Source organism: Pseudonaja textilis, chromosome 1, assembly GCF_049901715.1.
Source record: "Pseudonaja textilis isolate UNSWEBS1 chromosome 1, rPseTex1.2, whole genome shotgun sequence".
Lineage (NCBI taxonomy): Eukaryota > Metazoa > Chordata > Lepidosauria > Squamata > Elapidae > Pseudonaja > Pseudonaja textilis.
Window position 1 is genome coordinate 264,577,171 of NC_141990.1, and position 19,862 is coordinate 264,597,032.

A 19,862-nucleotide genomic window follows, 5' to 3' on the forward strand; every position below is an offset into this window, starting at 1 on the left:
TTTAAAAGAAAAAAAAAGTTTTTCTTCAACCAATTAGCAGAAAAAAAATATCACTAGAATTATTCCTAGCAGGATGGTCACTAGATAGAGCTAGAAACAACATTTTATATACAGCATTTTATTTTCTCTCTAACGGAAATAATCTAATTTTTTTTTTTTAAAAAAAAGCTATGTCTGATAAAAATGCAAAAAGCAACAATCAAAAACAACCAGGAGATTGTTCTATCTACTTTTACAAGGAAAGTTGAAACCACTGGGAGGTTTTTAGTTAAGAAACTCCTTTTGGGAGACTATGAGAGAGATAAATAAATGAAGATAAATAATGGTGTGTGAGAGAAGAAAAAAAGCAGGCTGCTTCTTGGCAACCAAGGATGGGGTGGGTGGGGGGAGGAACAGCTGAAGAACTGCTGCTTGTCAATTTTCATTATTCTAGCTTAAGGTATTTCTGCTGTTCTGTGTCAAGTCACCTGCCAGTTCTCATCCTAAAAACCCTATCCTAGTGTCGTGTATCTTATTCTATAATGTGAAAGGAAAAATAAAGTGTGCCCTTTGCTTAAGGCAGCAGTTATTCCAATGGCTGAACTGCAATCAGCTCTTTCGGAATAGGTGGGCCCAAAGAGCATTATTTTCAGAATGAAAGAAGCTGAGAGAAGCTAGATACTTTATGGATACTTCATTGCTATTTCTAGTTTCTTTGGGGAACAGAATGTGCAGATATGAACATAGGAATATATGAAACATGGAAGCATAAAGGAAGAAAATGAAAAGGGAACGAGACAGAAATTTAAAAAGGGGAGCTGTGACAAACATTGCATATGGAATGGAAAGGATTAGAATGAAACAAAGTAATATTCTTACAGCATCTTTCAATCTACTGGCAGATTTACAAGCCAGTGTGATTTGTTTGCTAGGCATTTTCTGGATAAAATTGCTCATGTGAGTTGGGACACATCATGGGGCAGAAACAGATGAGGTGCTGAGGCAATCTCTTGTGAAGTCACCTGGCATTTTTTGAACCTGTGGAAGCCAAGGAAATTGACAGCTTTACGTTGTTTTGGCTCAGTCTCCTTTGGGTTTTATTGGAAATATCAGAGAAAGAACAGCAACTGTTGCCAGCTATGCACCTCTACTTCTTCGTTGAGCAGAAGCCCCAGTGGAAATCCTAATCTGATGTATGGAAGCTGTGAGACACTCAATGGAATGAAAGAGATTCAATTTAAATCCCACCCAAAAAATAAAATAAATAGCTGTAGGTCCAGAAGTCATCTGGCTTCATGTCAGTTTCAACACTGATTTTAGATTTGGTCAAACTCCATCAGATGGAGCACTGGGTTTCTCCTGATTCATGATTCCTGTTTGAAAGCAAGTACAAACATGGCCAGCAGGACCTTCACTGAGTTTCATCTGGTACACCAACCACCTTTGCTTGTGGAATATGGGACCTGCATAGCAGTCTATCACAGCCGTTATCAGTTCACACTTGATATCTATAATGTGTTCTACTTGGAGCTACCCTTTAAAATATAGGGAAATTACAATTGTTTTAAAATTTAACTGTCTGGGTGAATTTTTTTTTGGCAAAGTAGCAGCTATGCTATGAGATGACACTAATTATTAAAAGCTTTCCAAGTACAACATGTGGGGGATGATCTCGAATACCTGTGATTTATGGCTTGAATAATTGTTCTTTGTGACAGTGTACTTTTTAATTCTGCCCATACTGAGAAAGGATGTTGCTGTAGCTTTAAGGAAAGAATAAGATAACCGCCATTTTTTTTGGAGGAATGGGATCCTTCTCTGCCAGATTTAGAAAGCGTAGGTTGTTAGATACAATGCCTGTCAGGTACAAGCAGCCAGATCCACACATGTAGAGTTCAAGCTAACTACTTTGTTACATTCTATTACACAGGAATCTCCTCAGGTTGCTTGCCTTCTCTTGGGAACTGATAGATAAGGTTCCATAGAGCCTAGGAGGGTTGTGCTGTCAGTCTTGGTTCTCTAGTATTGCGACCCCTCCCCCACCAACCTTTTGGGCACCAGGGACCAGTTCCATGGAGGTTTTTCTGTGGACCAGAGGGGTGTGTGTGTGTGGTTTTTCATGCTGCCTATATCCTGCTTTGTTTGTGGTCTGGTTTTTGGCATGCTGCAGCCTGGTTGGAGACCCCTGCTCTAGTGGATGTGCAGCAATGTAAGTTTAGCTTAAGTCCACCTCCCCATCTGGGCATCCCCCATCACCTACAATGTATCTACGTAGTTGCTGTAATTTTAACTTTATTGGTTTTTATGTTGAAATGCTGCTTTGTGTGTTTCTCTATTTTTATAGCAAGTCACTCAGTCTGGATCTGGGGCAGCCAAGGAAATCCTGTGAATACGCATGTCATTTTATTGGAATCACCCTTCCAAATTTCTGAAACAACAGTCCCAGTACAAAGTACACTGATTCTGGGAGACAGAATGGGAATCAGATTTATGGCATCTAATTTATGCACAAATGTTAGTGATAATGCTGTATTTTCTTTTCTGCAGTGTATATTGGAAGAGCAGTTTACCTGCAGGAATCAAATAACTTCACCTCTATGTGATTAAAAAAAAGATTTCTACATATCAAGCTGGTTTGTAATGTTAGCTGACAATCGAAGCTCCTTTTCCGTGTCAAACATCAGTGGCGGTAAAGAAGAACTAAGACAGTTGATGATACCTGTGTAATTCAGAACTGTAAAACTGTCATTGCAATGTTTTATTTTTGAGAGGGGGCGGGGATTCTCTTAGAATGTATTATTCCCTTGCATTATATAGCTCAACCCTAAGACCCAATTAGGAATGTGAAATTTGTCTATTTTAATATGCTTATTAGAAGGTAAAAGTTAAAAGAATGCCAATTAGCTGACTTTTAAATGATTTTTTGCCTGAACCACACAATCTTATCTTTTAGGATTTTGCTTTTTTTATTTGGTAAGGTAAAAAGTAAAAACGATTTGAATAAATGCATCCTGCAATATAGGCCTTAAGATTTGCTTGTAGTACAAGTAATTATAATCTATATTCAATATAAATACTTATAATAAAGTTATAATAGAAAGTGTAGAAGTATTGCAAGGGAACTAAAGATGCAAATACGGTTGCAGGAATTAGGAGAATCTATCAGATTATCTATATTGTTTATTTTTATGCTTTAAAAATGAGGCTGCTTTCCCAAGGTGATTTAAACAAGATAAACTTAGCAGAAAGAAAACTGAACGGAGCACTTTTGTATAATAAACTATTCCTCATGTGTATATTTGTATTTCATACACTAGCCTACCAGAAAAATCTTTGATGAAACTGATCCTGACCCAGCCAATTTACATCAAGGATAAAAAGTAAACTTTAAAGTGAAATGCTCAGAAAAATAATTTAAATTAAGAGAGGGGGGGAAAGGTGAGCCTTTGTGTTTGAGGAAGCAGCATGCCAGTGACAGAAAAGATGGTGTATATATTCCACCTTCTCATATATTTAGACTAAGCAACTCTTTCTTCAAATACCCAGATACCAATTTTCCTGTTCTATATAAGTAAATACAAGGATGACACAGAAATTTCTTCTCAAACAGTTTAATAGCAAATAAACAAAGGGAGATACCACACTTGGCATATACAAAATGACTTCTTGTCTGTGTGTCTGTGCAATTAAAACAGCTTTAAGTTCCCCAGTGGGACAAAAAGAAACCACACACAAAAGGAAGAAAATTCCTTAATACATACTCGCTCGTTCCAAACTTGTAACAAAACTTTCATTTTTAAATCCACTACACAAACTCCGTGATCAGAAAAGCAACATGTGCTTCTTTTTTAACCACTAAAGTAAAATCCATAATTTTCTACAGAGTACAACACAATTTCACACTAAAAAGACATTTTGTTTTGCAAATCAAACAAGAAAAAGGAACAGTTCAAACAGGGTAAAGAAAAGCATTGCTACAACAGAATCACGACTTTGAGTTGATTAAATCCTGTTAAACTGCAGAACAGATTCTACATTTGGTCATAGTGGCAATTTGTTTTCTTGTCACATTTGTGAATCACTTTACATTGTTTTCTAGTAGAAAAGGCAAAAAACTGTACAAAACCCCTAGTGTTAAATACAATGTTTGTACCAATAAAAAAGCCCACAGGTTTTTTTTTTCCAAAATGTAAATTTTCTTTTTTTTAATTATTCACAAAAAGCAGCTAGAAATAAAAGGCAGCTGCTGCTTTACTGTCTCAAATCCATTAAAACCACCACAGAATTATTAAAACAATCAAAGGAAAGAAAGGAAAGGAACATCTAATGTTTGGCATTTTGGTTTTCTCCAGAGATTTTTTTTTTTTACCACAGGATTCTCCAGAGTTTCTCATGAAACTGTATGCGCATTATAAATAAATGTATTGGCAAAATTAATTAATACACTGCAAGGCCTTGACTTCCCTGCCATCAGACACCCCTGTGCATTGTGACTGTGAGCCTAAGGTCAATCATCTCACAGCTATACCCCAAATAATGCAATGATATATCCCCTTTCAAGTCACTCTCATCCTTAGCGATGCTGATCACAAGGTTGAGAGAAAAACAAATACGGAGAGAGATTACCCATCCAGCAAGAGAGTTGGCAGCTGGTTTTTGCCAACAATAGAGTGAAAGCTTCCTAAAGCCTAGATAGGTATCTTACATGTTTCTACTCTCCAAATGTTTTGTTTCACATTCCTTCCTCCTGTTAAAATTCCTTCATAGCTTCTCCTCTACCCCGTTGCCCCTTGTGCTTAGTCCTTACCACAGGATTTTTTGCAGGTGCTGTGAAGCCCCCGGACTATATCTCAGCTTCTAAAGCAGATCATATGCGCAGCAAAGCTGAAGCATGTTTCCCAGAGAAGGATAATCTGTCCTATTTCTTCATTAGGCCAGAAAAAAAAAGGGAAAAGAAAAAAGAAAGAAAACTGCACGTCTCCTAACCCAATTGAAGAACAAAACTTAAAAAAAAATTCTCCACAGAGGAGATTCCCCCAGCTAAGGCCCCTGAGAATAGGAGCCGGGGTTGGTACCCTGTTCAGGTAACAGCCAATGTGCTGTTTTATTGTGCTTGTCACTTGGAGAAAGAGCCAGCAGTTTTGTGCCTAGGCTTACAGATTCCTTCTATGGGATATATACGACATGCTATTTCAAGTGTAAGAACTGGAGAGCAATCAAGCTTCCATTCACTGAGTTATTGGTGTTAAAATTTTCACAAAGCAAGTCGCATATTAAACAAGAGGTACAAATTAAGGCTACCCCAAAAGAGCCTGAGCTCCAATGGATTTCAGAAGCAGTATTATGCAAACATCCCACATCTTTCTGTTAAACTTATATCCCTGCCGCTGCCACCATGACCATCTGAACAGTGCAATCAAGCCCCTGAGACCTTTCCATAGCTGTGATAATAGAGCAAGGTGCAGATACTGTGTAAAGCAGTCTAAATGCACAGGAGATGTCCTTACATGACATATGATCACAAGTCTGGCATCCAAAAAAGGACAGCTTTGAAACCTAATAAATTGCTCAGTTTTTGCACCAACTATAGAAAACAGAGGTGAAGGGTGTGTGTGTGTATATATATATATATATATATATATATATATATATATATATATATATATATATATATATATATATATATATATATATACACAGGATTGTGAAGAACACAGCAGGAAACATGCAAAACGTTTACAGGGGCATTATTTGAAATTTTAAAAGAAAAACAAAACAAAAACAAAAACTCACATTTTGCTGAGGAGATTGTAGTTACAAAAAACTAAGCATGCAAAGGATTAACAAAATACAACACCAACTTTGATTAAATTCTCACTGCAGACAAAGGCTGATAATCACACAGGAAGGAAAAAGCAGTTAAGTGCCAGGGCAAAAATGCAGCTACAATCAGGAAAAACTATAGTTCAAGTGTTTTCTGCTGAAGCTACTCAAGTCATAGAACACATGTTATCTTCTCAAGCATGGCCAAGTAGGTTCAGCAAAATGTGACCAGAAGCCTCCTGAAAGTTTTGAGTTGCATCCTTTTACTTTTTCCTTCAAAGATTTTTGTTGAAACTAAGCACACAGAAAAAACTAAGCCTAGAAAGTGATTGGCTGTATGTTCACAGAAATACAAATACTCCACGAGGTATGCTAGCAAGGCTGCTCTGAAGACAATTACAAAGAATCAGAATCACAAAATCAAGTGGTTATCTTATGAAGTTCTAGAAAAATAGAATTCTTTTATATTCAAATGCAAGTTTAAATATTCCCCATCAGCAGTCTTTCTAGCAAAACCAATTTGGCAGCACAAAAAAAAAGAAGGGAAAAAAAAAGAAGAAACAAACATAATAAAAATACACATCAGCATCAAAAGTCAACACAAGGTCAAAGGGTGAGAGTTCAAGCATCAGAGAAGCTGAAGAGACAAGGATTTGGACGATGTACTTGAACGCCACATCGACATGCTTTAGGCACAACGATGAACAAACGGCAGGAATCTAGAAAAAAACAAACCAGAAAGAAGGAGACCTACTGAGTTACACAGAACAGTACATCCAAACAGAGAGAGAAAGAGAGAAGAGAGTGAAACAGGAATGGGCACTGTACAATGAGATCTCTTTTGGGAGGGGGAGAGTTGACAAGGAAGGGCAGCACATGCCAACAATGAACAAGTAAAAGTTGAAGTGCATAAGACACCAAATAAATGTAAAAATTGTCAGAAATTAAATGGAACAGAGGCCTGGGATTCCCTTTAGACTCTGGCTACAGAATGGACTCTGACTTAGCGGCATACAGCTGCGCATTCAACACAGCTCTAAGTCAGTGTTTCCGCTACGTCTTCATGAGGAAGGTAGCACCCCTCCCTTCCACTAGAACCTGACTTCATAAAATGTAATTGTAGCACAGTTCACATAACAGGTGGGAGACAAAGCAGAGATCGATGGGCAATTGGGCACTGATAGTTTAACACTTTCTTCTTCTTACCATGGGGCATACTTAGGCAATAGAAACTCATATGCGCTTGTGTATCTACGTACATGTATGTAGATTCTGGCATTTAAATGACATTAAACACATTTACTGTGTGAGTAGAACTGATGCCCCCACAGAAAGAATTAAGACTTGACTGCAAGTTAAGACTTGCTGCAGCTGAGCCCTTTTTATTATACTTGCAAAAAACCCACCACCCTCCTTTGCAACTCTTTTTGATACATAAATGTTGCTCTTTGATTCTGTGAGGAGGAATTCTGGACTCTCAAAGGTTCTACAGTCACCCCTGCCAGCTTTGAAAGGAAGGGTTTTTATCTGCAGACTTGTAAGAGGTTTTCAAAGCGACAGAATCTCTAACAGGATCACAACACAAGAGATCTAAATATCAAGGACAAACACATTTAAGCATTCTCTTAACATAGTGTTCATAAGCAACTGTCTGAAGCAGCATACGATTATTGGAAAAAGTATTGTTCTTAGATTTGCCCTCACTTCCATCCTAATTATAATGCATGTTACAACATTTTGATTTAAATACAGAGCTCTCTTTCAGAGGAATAATACAAATGAAGTATACATTTGTGTGAATGCAATTTACTTTTTCTAACAAATGTCAAGCCACGCTGTTATTTAATTTGAAACTTACTTAAAAACAACGCTGACTTGGAATTAAAATGAGTGATCTTTAAACAAACCATCCTTCCATTAGCTGATGTTTTGGATCTAGGGCAACCCTTCTTCAGCTGAAACAAGGGAGGAGTTAATCCTTGTTAACCTTTTCCCCCTCTTTATAATTCCCTATACCCCTGAATGTCCTAGGATTGGGGAATTCATTGGAAGAATTTGATAGTAATACTAAGAGAAGTACATAAGTAAAATCACTTCCCCTGGAGTATCCTTAATGAACCCAAGAAGGCTCCCACTGGCAGAAAAACCTTTGATCCAACTAGAGATGTGCAGCATTCATGGCCAAAGATGGCAAAGATCTGGCTTGGGCAGCCCTCTCTACTGGTCAACTGTTCTTTTAAAAAGCAATATCTTTTCTTGGTTTGTGCAATTGCCTAAATATGTTTGAATTAAAGAACCAGCAAAGATTTCATTTGCTCCTACCCTTAGGAAGGGGGTGAGATTACAAAAGTTAACTTGCCGAATTAAAATATGACAGTCTTTATTTTTATCATAAAATACACACCCCCAAATCTCATTTTCTCTTTCCCAGAATCTATCCATTCACACGAATTAAACAAATGCATAGATAAAAAGCTACATGCAAAACCATGATGACTATTTGTTTATTTTAAAGATATCCACCCTCTCTCCCCATAATACTAAGGCGCTGGTGTTGCAAAATTTGCTTCATGAATGCAAATTCTGCTCAATATAATTTTCAGTATAACTTGAACTTTTTTTAATCAATATCAGCCTTCTGCATATGTATTTCCAAACTCATCATTTTAATCCGAAGATGTGTGTATAAGTAACTATGATATTAAGTATCTAAATGATTATGTTCCAATTTGACCGGCTTCGGTGATTTTTTGCCAAAGATTGGGTGGAGGGAGCAGACAGAGTAACAAGCTAACAGCATGATATGTGGAAGCAAAACTCCAAAGGGGCATTTATATGTATCCTTGTACAGACCAGATTCATTTTCTTGCCAAGTGGGAATCTCCCTGGGAAACAAATCTTCATTTTTTGTTCTGAAAAGCATTTGTGTGGCCGGATCAAGGGAAATTGAGGAGAAAAAAAATATTTTGGTTGAAGCATTCTATCTTAAAGTCATTCAGAACAGCACCACTGAAGGCACAAGAATTCTGCCAATCTATTCCAAAGATCTCACTTTTATAATTTAACCTGCATTCTTAGCTTTGGTAACTCTATGACAGTAGAATTAGGGCACTTGCATTGATCATACTTATGAAAGGAAACATTATAGGATAAGCATAGCACAAATATTGTGTTGCTAGTTCAACGGGAGGAAAGTTGCCCCATAGCTGTCATGATGGAAGCATACAGAAAAGTTACAAAGTATATGGACATTGAATAAATAGTGACAAAGTATTTAGAATATTTAGCAATAGTGACTGAGAAGAGTAATAGTACTGGGAGGAATGACTATAGCAAAAATGGAGCACAGCTTTCCTCCTCCACTGGTTCACAGCATTAATTCTTATCCTATTTAGCAGTTTGCCTAGTTACAAACAGGCCACTGAAAGTCAGTAGTTTCAATCATGCACATTGTTTATGTATGCATTACACAATCACATTCAGGATTATGCAAAACCCTGGTCTTATCCAGTGAAATAATTTAGATAATAAATATTCTCCACCCTGGAGCAGTATAAAACTTCTATAAAAATAGAAACAACATTCTTGGTTATATCAGGTTGCAATTGGAGCAACTGCTCCCAACCGTGACCTCTTTTTTTTTTCCTGAAAGTATATTTTTATTTAAAAAAATCCCTTGACAATTCTGGGACCCTTAGCACTCCAACACTCCCCCATCCTCATTAATATCAGGATACAACTTCTCCTAGTGCACAAACTTCAAACGGTATACAGTTATCTAAAGTGTATGCATATGCTTTTAAATTAGACCCCAAATATTCAACACTGAAGGATACCACATGCCTGCACAAATGGAAAATTTGGCAATTTGACCATTCAACTTTTTTATCACCATTGTATATGCCTTTTAAATTCATCAGAAAAACAACTTGAATCACAGATGGATGGCCGTATGCAAATTATAATGCCTCAGTTTTAGTAAACAAGGGGACCCAGTCCCTAGTAAATGCCTGGATATCCTACTGAGTTTTATCTTATACAATGGCATTTCAAACTTGATGAGCTTTTGGATTTTTCTTGGAAATTATTTTTTCCATCCTCCCCTAAAATGTCTTGTTCCTAAATACAAGATTTATGGGTTGACTGGCGTGCTGTAATAATGTTTTAACAAATGATAGAGAGCATATTCAGAAAGTAGCAATACACTGAATCTATATATAACACTGTAAACTTTCCTAACAATAGGACTAGCTTTTTCTAGTCTCAGGACTAGATTTTACATAACTTCTTGCCATGGCTCAAAGTCATACTATTAAAAATTCCCTTTGGATTCAGGTCTACAGTGCGTTTAAAAATTTAATGCTTTTGGCAGTTACGCTCATGTGAAAAAAGGATGTGTATTAGAAGGGGAAGAAATCTGACTTTGAATTATTAGGCACTGGGCTCAGGCAATATGTAGACCAGATCAAAATTCTGCATAGATTCAGCCCTTTGAATTTAGTCTTTTGCACTGGCACACGCTCAAAGGAAAACTGCTATGTAACAAGATGGCATTATTTGTGAAAAATAAGTCTATATAAGAAACAAGAAAAAATTTTTTTTGAGCCAGTATTATTCTGACACACATTCGTACAAAGTTTGGGGGGGGGGGCGGGGAAGGGGGAGGAGAATGCCAGAAATCAGAGCACTAAGAGCTCATTTTAACACCACCTGTCAGTTTAACACGAAGGAGGCTTTAACCTGTACTTTATGAACACCATTTCTTCATGTACAAGTTGTAGAACAGGAGAAGAACAAATTTTATCATGAGACATTGGATTTGTAGTAAAAATTTAAGATTGTAAATTAAATTCAGGAATTCCTGGATTACAGCCTAAAGTGTAGATAACTTCATTAAACCAACTAACTTCAAGTGTAGTTTCCAATAAATTGAAACACTGATTCGTATTATCCAATTTTTAAAAAGGTTGTTCTGTCCAAAGTGTAAATAGCTGATCAAAAAACATCACTGGATACTTTTATAAGCTGCAACCACACACATTGCACTATACAAACATATTTTAGCATTATAATTACTATATTTTTCCTTTCCACATGAATATTTTTGCCCAACTATTATCCTCCAACTGACTGATACAGTTCTCACGTAAGGCATTTACTAAATAAACCTCGAAAATAGTTGGCAAAGCTCATTAGGGGTTGTTTATGAACCAACCACCACATGATTTGGATTCCGCTTCCTGCTTCCCCCTTTCATGAGTATCATTGGGGTCTCCTCATATCTAATTCATGCAGTGTCACTTCCAATTGCACTTACTATTTTCCTTTCCTCTCCAAGGTGGCTGGCATTGGTCCTTCTCAAAAACAGAGTTACAAACACAGCAAACTTTAAAAAAAAATAGTGATATGGCACCTAAACTCCAAAGTAAAACACTGGAAACAAAAGCACAAAGTTGTCCTCCATCCGCAGAATTCCCAGTAGAGGCTGCAGCTGAGTCTTCAGGGGAAGATGTGCCACACAGAATGGTATCAATCAGCTTCCATGACTGTAAAAATACAGCCTTAAAAGAATTTTTGAATCCCTAGTGGGCTCCTCCCCAACTTACCAGAAGATCCTTCTCACTCCAGTTCCAGGGGGAGGGGCACTCAATATGGCTTGCTGTCATTCTTAGAGCGCTTGAGCTGTACTTTCAGTCGCTTCATGCCAATTTGAAATCCATTCATTGACTGGATGGCAGCTTGTGCAGAGACGGGATTGTCATAACTTACAAAACCTAAGAAAAGAAAAACTTACAGTTAACTGCAATTAGAGGATAAGAATATCTGACTACATCATCCTCATCATCGTCACTACCATCACCACAACTTGCATTTTTTTTTAATACAAGGCCACTCTTAACTGTTAACTACAGATAAAGGATGTGAGATGGAATAGGACTTTAAAAAAATACAATTCCCTACTTGGCTCAAACAAGCAAGCAGATGTTAAGGAGTCTTTGTAGCGCTATAATCTGTAAGTGCCAATTCTTCTACTGCTAAATTTAATATGCCAATTCTTCTACTGCTAAATTTAATGTGCCAATTCTTCTACTGCTAAATTTAATGTCTTGGAGTTAGAATATTCCAGATGCCATTCAAATCTGAAATTTTTACTGAGCTCAATTGTTAAATATATGACTGAACAATCATGCTAATTCGGATGTCGACAGCCCGCAGTTCCAGAGCTGCATATGGCTTTTTGGGCCCTCTGCTGTGGCTCACTGTCCCATCACTGGCTGGCCCCACCCCTCACCCTCCCTCACGTGGCCTGAGAAGGTAAGGGTGACGGCGGGGGATGGAGAAGCTGCCAGGGCTGATTTGCCGGTGCCTCACTCTTGCTGGAGCTTCTTCCAGCCCTTGTTGATGCTGGGCGTGCCTCGGTCACTTGGGGAGACGTGCAACCTGCTCTCTGCCCCGAGACACTGGCTCGGCAAGGCCATGACTTATGCCAGCCTTGCTAATACGAGGGCTGGTGGGGTGGGAATGGGATCCTGGAGGATGGGATGACGGAAAGGGGGACAGGCCCGCCGGTCCAGCTGCAGCTTTAAGAGGGCAACGGGAAAAAAAAGCTGGCCCCACCAAATTTTGCATGCCCACCCTAAGGCTCAGGCTTGGAGAAAGCCGGAGCGCTCTCACCAAAGCCTGTCGGCCGCTCTCTCTCTCTCTCTCTTTCATGCGCACTTTCTCTCTGTCTCTGCATTTCTTCTCTCATGGAAAGCCATGGCTAGGCCAAGCCAGCAAGCTCTCCTTGGGGCTCTTTGCTACTCCTTTTATTTCTTCTTTTTGAAAATCCAGGCTGGCTGAGGACAACCATCCTCCTCGTTCTCCTCCTCTTGCGATCCCCTGGCCAGCTGTGGAGGGGAGACTCTCCTTAAGCGAAGCAGCTGCCCACCCTGTGCACATCTTTGCTGCCCTTGGCACTAGCTTGAGGGTCTCCCCACACGTGCGCACACTCACGGCCCCACCACAGCTGGCCAGGGGGTCGTGAGAGGAGGAGGGTCACCCAAAGGGAAGCTTCCACTGCGGCTGGCCATCATTCCTCACCTGACCCGGATTTCCAAAAAGAAGAAATAAAAGGAGCAGCAAAGAGCCCCAACGAGAGCTTGCTTCCAAGAGAGAGAGAAGCTGAGACCGAGAACGAGAGATATACACACACACACACACACACACACACACACAGACACAGAGAGAGGGGGAAGATAGGGAGAGAGAGAAATACAGAGAGAGGAGGGGGAGAGAGGGGAAGATAGGGAGAAGGGCAGAGAGACAAATACAGAGACACATAGAAAGAAGGGGGAGAGATACAGAGAACGGTGGGGGGGAAGATAGGGAGAGGAGAGAAAGATACAGAGAGAGAAGGGAAGAAAGAGAGACACCAATACAGAGAGGAGGGAGAGAGAGAAAGAGGAGGAAAGAGATACAGGGGAGAGAGAGAGAGAGAGAGAGAGAGAGAGAGAGAGAGAGAGAGAGGTTTTGTGGCTGGGTAAGGCATGGCTAGGGCATCATGTGACTGGGTGGGAGTGAGTGATATTGAGTTGGCCACACCCACCCAGGACTTGTGGCTCCCAATGTTTTCTTTCTGTGGGAAATGGGTCCAAATGGCTCTTTGAGTGTTTTAAGGTTGCAGATTCTTGTGCTAACTCTACTTTTAAGTTTAGAGTCATGTTGCTTTCTTATTTAGCAATGCTTTGCTTACATATAACTTGTTTGCGTGGATATATTTTCAGTTAAAAGATTTTAGTTATTTGAAATACTATAGTGTGTTCTTTCAATGAGCCTATTAAAGATGCTAGCTGCAGAGCAGCAACTGACTGACTTAAATGTTTCACAATAAAAGTTTCTCATCATACATCAGTTGGTTATTCTTTCCTGAGGGGAGAAGATGGGAGAACTAAAGGAAGAGGTGGGACAAACTTTCCAAACTGCTCTGATATGAAAACGAGGTAACAGAACATACCAAAACATTTGCTCAGATTGGTCTGCTTGTCAATGAAAACCTTGGCAGAGACAACATTCCCAAAAGGCATGAACATCTGTAGTAGGTCTTGGTCCCCAAACTCCTGGGGAAGATGGTAGATGAACAGATTGGCTCCTTCTGGACCTTTAAAATATTCATTTAGAAGGAAATTAAAACAAGTAGAACTTCTTGGATTTTAATACAGAGAATAAAGAAGAAGTAAAAATATGTTTAACAGTCCAAACTCATGCTATTATTGAAAAATCTGTCTCCAGGAATCAGTTATCTCACAACATTAAAAATGATACCTAGTGTTCATTAAAAAAAAGAAAAGAATAGATAGCAATAGAGTAAAAGTAAAAAAAATACTTAAAAATATAAAGGATCATTATTTGTAGTTTCAGTCAAAGGACAGAAATACAGAAACAAATCTTGATAATTAAATACATAGGTATTTTCTATCCCAGTTCAGGAAGTTGTGATGTACTACAGTTGATTAAGATGATCAGGCTGTACCTTCCTTAATAAAATTTAAAATAGGGATGGAGCCAATTGCAGAGCTCCATCACTCTTTCCATTTTAAAGCTTACACCTTTAGATTAATGTTTCAATAAGGTTGTCATGTATTTAAATATGATACAAACACAATAAATATATGATCAAATGCCTGGCCCATGGGCTGGATGTGTCACGCACTGGCCACGCCTGGTTTAGTGAAGGGGGAAAAAAATTCCCGATATATCATGTGATGCCGTTTTGACACGAGTCTGACACCCCTGATCTATAAGACAATGTCATTCATAAAGTAACAGCACTTTCACATCAGGTAAAATTAATTAGATAACCTTTCATTAAACTATGATTAACACCCCACCCCAGCCAAAAACCAAGATTTTGCCAATTTCAATCCTCCAATTTGCAATAGTTAAGAGCACTGGCCAAATAACTTGCAAAGCAACTGTACAGATTAAGGATACTGTCTGCAAAACCCACTACGTACTGTCTCATAAATAAATTATTGATAATCCCGAAATATGACTGGAAATATTGAAAATAACATATTGTTATGTGTTGATTTTAAAAAATGAATTTCTTGGTTGGGTGAGAGATAAAACTAAACAGAATTTTAGAATTAGAATTTTCAGAGTAGCCAGAATATTCTGTAAAAATGTCTGCAGAATGCACTACAAAATGTCCACAAGTCCCATGTTTTAGCCGTAACTTCAGATTCTGTATCACTGGAGAAGAGTATAGCATGCCATCTAGAGCTCAGTAGAACAGCTTTTTCAACCCTGCCTCCTACCTACCTTCTTTCTGACTTCCTGCTGCACCAATACTCTGCTGTGTTAAAAGACTCTGGTTATAAAGTGTGGGCAATGCGGCAGCAGCATATTGCTGAATCCCAGAGTATGCCTGAGTTAGGGCCTCCATTGTGCTCCCTGTGCCGTTTGAAAGGCCACCGCTACCAAGCCCTCCATTTAAGGCTGCCATTCCTATATAGGAAACATGAATTAGTATCAAGGTTTCAAGCAAGGTAATTGATCAAGTAAGGGAAATTGAGACATGGGTTTGAAGCAAAGATGGATTCTACCTTTTTTTTTTTACAATGCACTATACTTGCCTGCTAAAGAGCCAACATTCAGGCCAGCAGTAGCCCCTGCCAGTGTTTGCAGCGCTCCAAGAGAAGCCATTGGGTTTACTGAAGAACTGCTATTGGAACTGGGTGACGAACCTGCTATTAAAATGAGAGAGTTAAAACATCAGCAACAACTTCCAACAATATCAAAATAACTTAGCACAATCTCTGAAAGGCTTAAATAAAGCACATTCAAGATCCTTCTAAAATATCAAGTGGAAAGCGGCCAGGGAAAGTAAGATAAGCTTTTCTTTTTCTTTCTCTTCTATTTTCCCAAATGAATTTTCAGTGAATAGCAATCTTTAGCCTTGCATCCTCTTGGTTCCAAACGGGGTATCTTTTCTTTTAACAGAAACAGAATATTTAACAGAACAGCATAGTTGGAAGGACCTTGGAGGTCTCTGTTCAGGAAGGAAACCCTATCCAGTGCTGGAGCATTCACAACTTCTGAAAGTAAATTGTTCCATCAAGAAATTTCTTCTTAGTTCTAGGTTGCATCTCTCCTTGATTAATTTACATTCACTGCTTTCTATCCTGCCCTCAGTTGCTTTGGACCATAGCTTGACTCCCTCTTCTTTGCGGGAAACTCTGAGATATCAGAACACTGCTATGTCATCTCTATTTCTTCTTTTCATTAAACTAGTCATACCCAATATTCCAGCAACCATTCTTTGTATGTTTTAGCCTCCAGTCCCCTAATCATCCATGTTCTTCTTTTCTGCACTCTTAGAAAGTGTCTCAACATCCTTTTTTGTGTGATGTACGAGTCAGATAAGAAATAGCAAGAGTTTTTTTTAACCAACGTTCAGAAGTAATCCTGCTATTTTTTTCCCTAAATATAAATCGCAATGGAAGTATCTGGAGTACCCATGTGATATCCAATGAAATGCTCATCCAGAAAGCTGGAATCACTTGCTCTTTACTCTCAAGTGAATTTATTACTGTTTAACCAGAATAAGGCAGTATTCTGAACAGTATTCTTTCTCTTTTGCCTTCTCGAAATACTGATGGCTCAGTGACTAACCTTGTTCCTTACTATGTGTATAAACCCTCTGATATCATATCTTAGTACAGCAACAAAATCTAAGAAGAGGTGCAAGAGCTCAATCAAGCACATGCAGGTTTAATTTTTAAATTCTGATGGTTTTCTTAAGTTTCATTTATTTTCTTCCATATCTAAAATTATTAGCATTTAGTTCCAGTCAGCAGACACAAAAGTTTCCAATATCAAGCTGAACAATTTGTGTGGCTTGCTTTTTGCCCGATGTTATGTGAATAAGATCAGAAATAAATTAGCCCTTGTTTTACAGCAATAAGCCACAAGTTGAGAGAAATCTGCTACTGCCTTGCTGTGATTTATGATGTGAAAACTTGTAGAGGTGCCTCATTTGTGATTATATGGCTTATTCTTGGTAAGTTTTTCTGTCCCATCCAGTTCTGAGATGTTCAAGTTAAAAACTACTGAATGGAAATAAACCATTACTACATTTATCTGTAGGACCAACTTGTTTGTTCAAAAAGCATGATTAAAGCAAGCATGTTGTAGTACAAGCAATGTCTCTGTAAAAATCAAATGTTTCCAAATACTATTTCAATTTTTGAAAAAATTGTTTCTGCAAAGAAAATCCAAGAGAATGTAATAGAACGTTGATGGTGTTCATTGAAAAAATGGATCAATTACATTTACAAAACAATAAATATCCTCTTGTGAAACTGAAGTTTTTCCTGTCCTTGTGAATATGAATGCATGTATACATATTCAGCAAATCAGAAGCACCCACTTTCTTATTTTTCAATCATAAAAATGTATCTCGGGATGTAATTATTTATCTCCATAAAGGGCAGGGTTTAATAATTGAATCACGGTAACTGGTTCTATTGTTATATAAACAGAGGCAAAAATAGGTTTATCAAACAGCAAATAAATAAACAAACAACTCCCTTACCTGAACTGGTGAGCACACTTAATGGACTATTGGAAGAGTTGAGTGCAGTTGTTCCACTTGGGGTATTCTGAGCTGCGCTAGCTGCAGCTGCTAATGCAGCTAGATTCTGCAGTTGCATTGCATTCAACCCTGTAACACATCAATCAATGCAGCGTGTCTGTTTCTGTACCATTAACCACTGGTGGACCCAGCAGCAGCAGCACTCTTAAATGGGTTTTGGTGGAAGAAACTGTTCAATAATCTTATTACTAAGCCATACTAAACAACTCCTCCTTATTTTATATAATGAAATTCACTCTATTTTTAACAGCAGCTTACAGCAGATTGATTTATTTACTGAACTCTCTACTGTAATCTCAAGATCCCTTTTCTGGGTCAGCCTCTGTCAGCCAGGATCCAATAAATATACAAGTAAAGCTTGGATTTGTGTGCCAATTTCATTTTATACTTATTTACACTGAAGTGCATTTCCATTTTGAAGCCCATTTACCCACTGTTACTCCTTTGTATTTCAATGTAAATACGTTTTAAAAGATATGGCACATAAATCTTTTAAAATCCATTTTTATTACTCATAAACACGATATCACTACCAAACATGCTCACAATAATTTGGTACCAAGACTTTATTTATAATCCAGGTATAATGTACCTATGGAATCAGCCTCGTCCACCTACTTGCTTACATCCTAAAATAGTCTAGAAAATCAGTGAAAAAGACTAATCTTTCTGAAAGTCATGCTGACTCCTTTTCAGCAAGTCTCCTACATATATATATATATATTTTAAAAAAATTCTAACAATACTTTCAACCAGTCCTCTCCAGAACAGGTGTCAGATTAACTGACCCATAATTTTTCTTTAGTATGCCTTGATTCCTTTTTAAATAGTGAGGTCAGATTGGCACCTGTTCCCACCAAATAGAATATAGCAAATTTTAAAGAGAAGGTGCTTACATTTGTGAAAAGATCAGCTACTGCATATTCATATTCAAGTTAAAAACTTGTGATTGATACCATCTGTGCCTGAGTTCTTATACAACCAAGATTTATCTTCACTAATATATTAATATATCACAGCATACCAATCAATGTTCACTTTGCTACTGACCCTATTTCTCAGATCCCAAGTGGAAAGAAGGGAAAGAAACTTACCTCCCATTGGGTGAAGGTTGCCCAGTGTGTTCAAATTCCCAGAGGAAGCAGCTGCTGTCTGCTGAAGGAGCTGTAAATAAAGCTAGACATTACACCAAAAACAGAACAAGAGTGAGAATGAGGGCTGGCTCCACTTCTGGGAGACACTGCACTACACCACAGCCAGAATGCCGTTACAAGCACAATTCTTACTGACCACACATATCACCAATACACACAAAGCAGCAGTGATCTCATACCAAGAAGGATGCTATTAGAAAAAGAACAATCCAATTTCCCATGCAATTCCAGCTGAAATATTCTCCCTTTGCTCATGACTAGTATGCCACTAATATGTTGGCTACAAAGGTTTCTAACACTGGTGAAATATTATCTACCAACTCCTCCCTACTCAGATACTGGGAGGAGCAAGGTAAATAAAAACAAGGAAAGAAGGCTGTAAGTGCAAATCCACAGGCAACAGGCAACATTAATGTCTTCATATATGTGTATATGGCAGGGTGCTGTACAAGTTGGTAGAGTATCGTATTTTGATACTGTAGTAAAAAGAAAAATAAACCTTCAATTCCCTATTTACTCTCTAACAGGGATACCCAACCCCTGGCCCGCTACTGGGCTGTGAGGTGTTTTAAAACTGGGCCGCCCAAAATGGCGGGTGAGCATGTGCATGCACACTCCATTTGCATAAGCAACAGACACATGTGCTTGCCTACCACTCGCATAGAACCACCCCTTCTTCCTCCCCTCCCCTACCCCACCAGTCCACAAAGCTGGTAACTCTGCTATATAATGCAAAGTTGTACAACACAGTCCATAAGTCCTCAACTAAGTGCCACATTTTTTCTTACCAACAGAAATCGTAACACATGGCAAGGCTTCAATGCTAAAAAACATTTCAATCATCTGTACTTATCACTACTACCACTACCAATTTTTGATCTTATAACAGAGCCTCAGAATGAGAATACTTGCAAACAAAACATATGTGTTAAAACCATTTAGAAAATAATTCTGAACAGAAGCTGTCAAGCACACTCACTGCCAAGTACTGGGGTCCAAGTGTGTTCAGTCCAGCCAAGTTTCCCCAAACAGAGGCAGCACTAATCTGTTGCATCTGTTGCTGGAGTTGTTGTGCGATTCGTTTCTGTTCTTTATCTTTCTGAGTATCTGCAAATTTCACTACGATGGGAGAAGAGCATCCCTGCAATACAATTCACACAGCTGTAGCTTTTGTCATCTTTCCAAAATCCTGACTATTTACATTCTTTAAATAATTGCTTTAAAAAGAACATAGTGTTTTCTTTTTAAAGCAACCTGTTATGTTCCAG

The 19,862-nt window shown here is 38.4% G+C and overlaps 1 protein-coding gene across 50 annotated transcripts in view; it reads right to left on the minus strand.

Moving 5' to 3' along the window:
- Positions 1–3,574: 3,574 nt before the first annotated feature.
- Positions 3,575–19,862, minus strand: part of CELF1 (CUGBP Elav-like family member 1) — a 46,488-nt gene continuing 30,200 nt past the window's right edge. For 16 of the 50 annotated variants that reach the window (XM_087921591.1, XM_087921548.1, XM_087921586.1 and 13 more), the window contains 8 exons: positions 19,574–19,735; positions 18,535–18,604; positions 17,381–17,509; positions 15,420–15,530; positions 15,106–15,291; positions 13,799–13,942; positions 11,409–11,576; positions 3,575–6,521 (listed from right to left, as the gene is read on the minus strand). In XM_087921591.1, coding sequence (XP_087777717.1) covers positions 11,449–11,576; positions 13,799–13,942; positions 15,106–15,291; positions 15,420–15,530; positions 17,381–17,509; positions 18,535–18,604; positions 19,574–19,735 — 930 coding nt within the window. In that variant the 3' untranslated portion in view covers positions 3,575–6,521; positions 11,409–11,448. Of the gene's footprint in view, positions 6,522–11,408; positions 11,577–13,798; positions 13,943–15,105; positions 15,292–15,419; positions 15,534–17,380; positions 17,510–18,534; positions 18,617–19,573; positions 19,736–19,862 lie in introns of all 50 variants that reach the window. The other 34 variants (XM_087921590.1, XM_087921547.1, XM_087921565.1 and 31 more) reach the window with 3 other exon arrangements.